The 6,652-nt window shown below is 45.1% G+C and overlaps 1 protein-coding gene across 1 annotated transcript; it reads right to left on the bottom strand.

Moving 5' to 3' along the window:
- Nucleotides 1-487: 487 nt before the first annotated feature.
- On the bottom strand, nt 488-1,861 carry LOC136509562 (protein AUXIN-REGULATED GENE INVOLVED IN ORGAN SIZE-like). Its single transcript, XM_066504326.1, has 2 exons — nt 1,288-1,861; nt 488-1,158 (listed from the first exon to the last, which is right to left on the bottom strand). Exon 2 carries the CDS (start codon nt 1,091-1,093, stop codon nt 671-673), a length of 423 nt encoding a protein of 140 aa, XP_066360423.1. The 5' UTR covers nt 1,094-1,158; nt 1,288-1,861; the 3' UTR covers nt 488-670.
- Nucleotides 1,862-6,652: the final 4,791 nt, after the last annotated feature.

Below are 6,652 nucleotides of genomic sequence, written 5' to 3'. Positions count from 1 at the left end.
CTAGTAAGCATATGTAATGAGCCTATTGCACTACCTAACATAAAGTAAATGCATAGAACATGTAGCACGTACAGAGTCTCATTAACATACACGGTCTACTTCTGGTTGATTTTTAGGCTGATAAACTCGACTGGTGCTGATTTGTTATGAGAGAAACTGACTGAAACCAACAAGCAAACAGACCGACGGATGGTACTAGTACAGCCGTAAAATATCATTTAAGACTGAGATTAGTTAAACCCAAATTATTGGGTTTTAAAAGCATGTAAAGTTACTCATGTTGTAGAAATTTGTACATGAGATACTTGCAATATAAAAATTAAAAAAGGAACATATTCTTGAACAAATTTGTAAACAGAGATATGCATCACATAACATGCAGGAGCGAGTAATATAACTTGGTTTTCATATTTCATTATCTATCTAATCACGCAGTAATTTTCTGAAACCAGTAGAAACTAGATGAGTTCAATCAAATGCAGATTGCAGAACAGAAAGCACATGTACGTAGTAATTTGTTCGATCTAACGATGAATCTCTGTTTCAGGGAAAAAAATAATAAACAAACAAAAGAAGAAGATTTCCATTTCATCATTACACTCATTTTATCGCCATATACAAAGAAGGGCCGACCGGAAGAATTTATGCAAACTCACTAAGCAACTAGTAGTTACAAGTAGGAGGACGCCATGGTCCTGACATCCGACGACGGCACGAAGGTGGCGAGCGCGGCGAGGAGCAGGAGCAGGCAGACGGGCACCAGCAGCAGCAGCGGCGGCGGGGGCGGCAGCGGCGGCAGGACGAGCGGCAGCACGACGAGCGACACGGCGACGCATGCCAGCGCCAGGAACGCCTCCGCGCTGAGCCTGCCCGCCGCCGCCGGCGGAGGCTTGGGCGACGGCGGCGGCGGCGCGTTCTGACGCCGCTGCTGCCCCTTAGACGCCGCCGCCGCGGCGCTCTGTCTGCAGACGGCCACGGCCACGGCCTGCCTCCTGCTCTGCTGCCGCCTCGGGTGCTGCTGCTGCTGCTGCTCCCACCTGGCGAGCTGGTCCGTGTTCAACTCCATTGCCATGAGCGACGCGGCAACCAGCATCTAACGCGCAGGACGGAGCGAAGTGAGGTTGCTCTGACCACGTACGACCGATGGAATCTCAGTATCTGCTCACCATTCAAAAAGACAAGAACGAAATCAAGAACGGCTTGACATGATCAGGATGTACGATGAACAGACAGACAAATCTAGATTACAAAGGTTACATTACACTTGAAGGAAGTTTTGGTAGGTACCTCTGATCTTAAGCTACGTGATGCCGGCTTGCCGCGCTGTTTCTTTTCTTCCTTTTCTTGATCTCGTCCCAAGTGACCGGATCTGTCTCCAGATTTATACCACCACCCGGGATGGCCAAGAACACAAGCCGAGAACGGCAACCCGCCGGAATTTCCAAAAGCTACCCGGCCAGGAGGATAGATTTGACAAGCACAGGAGAAAGAAAGGAAAACAGAGCTGGAAACCAGCAGCAGAGTTGCGCAAGAAGAACCAACGCACGCCAAAAAGCTCAGCGGCAACCTGCCGCTGACGGTACGGTAGCCGAGGCGCGCGACGCAGTGGAGACGGCGGGCGGTGTCCCCGCTTTCGTCGGCGTGGGGGCGGGCGCGGGAATCGGAAGGAGGAAGGAGGGGAAGGGGGGCGAGCGGCGTGGGGGCGGGCGCGGGAATCTGTGGACTGGAGGAAGGCGGTTTTGAAAAGCTGGGAGCGGGACTGTGGGAGTAGTGGCGGGTGGAGCGGCTGCAGAGAACAGGTGCGCTGCATCGAGGACCAAGTGGAAGCCACGGTGGGGCCAGGGCCTTTCCGACTTGTAAGCCACATCGGTTTTTCGTTTTAGACTTGGCAGTTGGCACAGGGCAGTGCATACCAATTTTTGTTCGTCACCTCTACGGCTCTACAACGAACATGTCCTATCACTGGATTATTTGGGCCTAGGGGGGCGTTTAGTTCACCCAAAATCCAAACTTTGACATTATGTAAAAAGAAGATTTCCCATCACATCAAAATTACGGTACATGCATGGAGTACTAAATGTTGACAAAATCAAAAACTAATTGCACAGTTTGGTCGTACTTTGCGAGACGAACGTTTTGAGCCTAATTAGTCAACGATTAGACAATAATTCACAAATACAAACGAAAATGCTACAGTGCGCTACAGGGCACTACAGTGATTTTGCCGCCGCCGATTCCGGCCAACTAAACGAGGGCTAGGTCGATTTGTCTTTGCTAAATGGAGGAGAACTCGTGAATATTAATATAATTTGGCACTGGTTCAAGACTAGTCTTTGCTTATTTCTTTGTTTGCTGAGATACTAGTGAATTACTGACACTCAGCTATAATCTCCATTGTAACAAATCGAACCTGAAGGAGAACTATCGAAGAAATTGGTTATTCGGTATGCGGAGAATAAAGTTATTTTCTCATATTAGATTAGAGCTAGGTCGCTTGGATTCCTATACTTCAGTGCCGTCTCCAAAGTGCATTCACTTGGTGCCATTGTATGTGCAACTGTTGTCACCACACATGTTCCTCCCTAGCCAAAACCCTCGCAATTGTTTTGAAGTCACTGCTACTCTGTATAAAAACGATTTTTGGGAACGTGACTACTTTTACTATATATAGAGGCGGCTCTTGATTGAGCCACCTCTATAGTGCCATGTGTAATAGTCCACCTATGTAGATACATCTTCGACGGCTCACTCTCTAGCCGCCTCTATAAATGGATGTATAGGGGCCCTAGAGTTACAAACCACCTCTACAAATCTCGTAGTAGAGGTGGCTAGATAGTGAGCCGCCTCTAGTTTTTCTGTAATTAATATTGCCCGGCCTCGCTCACTCCGCCTCCTCCTCGTCCAAACACTCGCCTCCTCCTCTCCCCTCGAGTGCGCGACAATGGCTGGTCGCCGTGGGTGGAACGCAAAAACCCAGACGCGAGCGCTCGAGGGCAGTTCTCCCCTTCGAGCGGTGGCAGCGGCGGCGGACTCGACTAGATCACGGTAGAAAGGCAAGGTCCTGTACCTCATCAACTCCGACAAGGAGGTCAAGCCATCCGTGATGCGCCTTGCCCTAAAGGGCGTGGGGGGAGTCGTCCATTGTCGCCAGACGGGGCAATGGCGCGGCGTCAAGGATCCGTGCCGCTGGGCGGGACAAGGATCTGCGTTGGTGACCCACCTTTGTCTTTGTCACTTTGTGCCTTTTCTTCGGTTCTTCTTTACAGTACAATAGAGTCTTTTTTTAAATAGCACTTGTTTATAGTTTATTTAATCTAATCACTTGATCTATATCTCAAATAGTGAAATCCTCTTTTTTGATTAGGTGGTATGAAGAGGAAAAAACAATTCATAGTTTCTTTTTAAGTCTGTTCATGCTAAAAATCCTAACGTGGAGGTGGAAACTAATGCCCCCGTATCTCTAATTCCTGGCTCCGCCCCTACGAGGATGGAGGCAAGCATCAGGACGGGCCCGATACCTGTCATAAAAAAAGTGTGGTCACAAGAGGCCTGTTTTCTTTTCTGATTGTATAACAGGCTAAAGGAAGTAAGCAAACCGATCATCCAAACAATATTTTCTGAAATAGCTTGTATAATTTTCCAGACCTGCATTTTACAAAGGTATTTATTTGGCTTAATACCTACCGATCATCCAAACAATACTTCATTGGAAAACCAAAAGCTTTAGCTCACCTTGAGAAAATAGGCGAAACTCAAGCCGGATTTTCCTTTCCTGCTAGGTATGCCAGAGATAAGCAGGGGTGGGTCGCCAAGATGGACGGGTCACCACGCTGGATGGAATTCCATGAATGACTGAAAATTCTTCCCACCGCTTTGAGTGTTGAAGTGAGGAGATATTCTTCCACGGCACTTTTGGACAAAGTGTTGAAGGACCCAATTCACTGAAGGTTCCCCCACCGCACCTTTGCTGCTAACTTCCTCTGCTATCCCATCCATCCATGTGTTGATTTTTACTCAGCGGGTCCCAGTTCTCACACCGCACACCGCGCCCTTATGTTGCCATTCTTCTTGAAACACTGTCCGGCTGATTTGTTGTGAGAGAAAAACACTGTTCTGGCTAAAAAAATAAGCTGAAAAGTACGGATTATAAGACAAGCGAACAGTGGACCTTTGGATTCCAAATGTGCGTTAAGACTTCTCTCAACAGCCTTGTATTAAATTAAATGAAAAAATATATATGTCGAGATTAATGCAGACTCATCTTCTTTCTAATAGCATTTCTACTCCAGCCCTAAATAAATTAATTCCTAGAATCCGTGCCAGTCAAACTTAACTTTATAGAAAAAAAGTAACAACATCTATGACAAAAAAATGAGCACTTTGTGAAAATATATTCTATGGTAAATCTAATGATACTAATTTGATAACATAATCTTAACGTTTTATTCTAGAAATTCAATAAAAGTTCAAAAAGTTTGACTTAAAACAACTCTAAAAAACTATTTATTCAGGGACAGAGGGAATAGCATGATTGATTAATTCCGTACCTACCCTCAGGTTTGGCATATGTCCAGATTACCCCATAAACTCTTACATTTGGTTCAATTTACTCCCTCAAACTATTTCAGTTGGTCTAGTTTACACCTTAACATGATTTGTTAGTTTTGTTTTTCCACGTATTAGTTGAGTCTTAATATCAACTTTTGTGATATGATAGAGAACATCATAAGTTATGTTAGTAAAATATATCTTAACTTTTTGCCACTATTCTGATAGCTTAAGAAGTTTAATAATAAATTAACACTAGAGATACAATATCGTAGAAAACATTTGATGAAAAATTCATAGTGCATTTTTCTAACACAAAAATACAATGTCCTCTATCACCTCACAAAATTTCAAACTAAAATATAATTTGTACATAGAGAAATAAAAAAGAAAAATCTCTTTAAGGTGTTAGTTGAACCAACTTAAATATAGTTGGAGGGAGTAAATTGAACCAAATGTTAGTTTGGGGGGTTATTTGGACATAGGCCAAACTTGGGCCCAGTTTAGATGCAAAATTTTTTGCAAAATGCAACTGTAGCGCTTTTCGTTGTTATTTGGCAATTAGTGTCCAATCATAGTCTAATTAGGCTTAAAAGATTCGTCTCGTGGATTTCGTCTAAACTGTGTAATTAGTTTTATTTTTTATTTATATTTAATGCTTCATGCATGCGTCCAAAGATTCGATGTGACGGAGAATCTTGAAAAATTTGGCAAAATGAAGTGGAACTAAACTGGGCCTTGGAGAGAGTAATATGGACTTTTTACTATTCCAATTTCCAAAACAGGGCCGTTCAACTACTTTTCATTGAACTCGTGGCGTGCAAAAGTGGTGTGTGCCTCATGTGCTTTGTTTAACATGAGTTTTGCGTTGAGTGCGCCGCGGATCAGGATATCTGATGAAGATTATGAGCTTACCTTACGGACCGGAGTAAAACGAGAAAAAATACATTGGTGCTTGTTGTCGCAGGCAGGTACGTAAATGCATATGCATGCACCTGTTCCCTGGATCGTGCTGAGCGTGTGCGTGTCGTGCCCACGAATCAGAAAAGCCTTTATGGCCTGCAGCAGAGCATGCATGCATCCAGCCATCCCGGCCGCCGCCAGCGGGTTACGCTGACCGACCTGCTACAACTGTGGGCGCATGCACGCAGCATGACACTGCACCGGCCTCTGCCAGCTCGGCGGTCGCCACCGTCCAGTCTCGCGGTTCACGTGTCCGCACGCGCATGCAGAGGTCATTACATTTTCCCACAAGTTACACACAAAATCGTCATGGAAAAATCAAGTTAGCTAGCTCTGCAGAGACTTGGGCTAATCAAGGAAGAAGAAACGCAAAGCAAACCATGCTTTTCCAAGATAAACCCAAGTTCATTGATTTTTATTTTCTTGGTGGATTCTTAGTTCCTATCTATGCATGTTTCGGTTCAGTGTACTTGGTGTACCCTTTTTCTTTGAGCAAACAAGCTAAGTCCGATGCGATTGTTTTGATCATGCATGTCTTCAGTCCGTTCTATCTCAAGATAGCATATGCATTAACCTTGTTGAAAAGATACACTACTAACGAAGGGTTAATTCAATCAAGGAGTAAAATTGATCAGCGGTACTCGAACTTGGCTAGAGATGCTAATTAGGTGCCACAAACTCTCAAGTTGTTGTATTCTTTTTAGATACATGAATTTGATTCGGGTTCTAGTGTGGGTCTAAATGGGCACAGACTTGATCGATAGCCCATATGACAAGTTAAATTCATCATTAACATAAATAGCACCACATCTCCTCTCATATATACTCTCCCTTGGCGTCTTCTCCGTCGTGACCGCAGTCACCGATGGCGCTGTGCACTCCCCACCCCTCAGGCTCACTCTCAAGCATCACCATACTTTGTGCCCCCATCCCGCACATACCGTGCTTAAGATCACAGCCGTCTTTTCCGCTCATAGTAAGTGGCAGCGGCGAATCTAGACTAAACTGCTGCCGGGGTCGTACAGATTCATGAACTCAATTTGATGGGGTCGTAGCTGGCCGGAATACGCGGGGTTCCACTGATTTGTACAAAGTTATCGGGGTCGCATGACCCTGACACATATGCACTGGCTTCGCCGCT

The sequence above is a fragment of the Miscanthus floridulus genome, chromosome 15, assembly GCF_019320115.1.
Source record: "Miscanthus floridulus cultivar M001 chromosome 15, ASM1932011v1, whole genome shotgun sequence".
NCBI classification, from domain to species: Eukaryota; Viridiplantae; Streptophyta; class Magnoliopsida; order Poales; family Poaceae; genus Miscanthus; species Miscanthus floridulus.
This window is presented reverse-complemented; position numbering and strand designations above follow the sequence as displayed.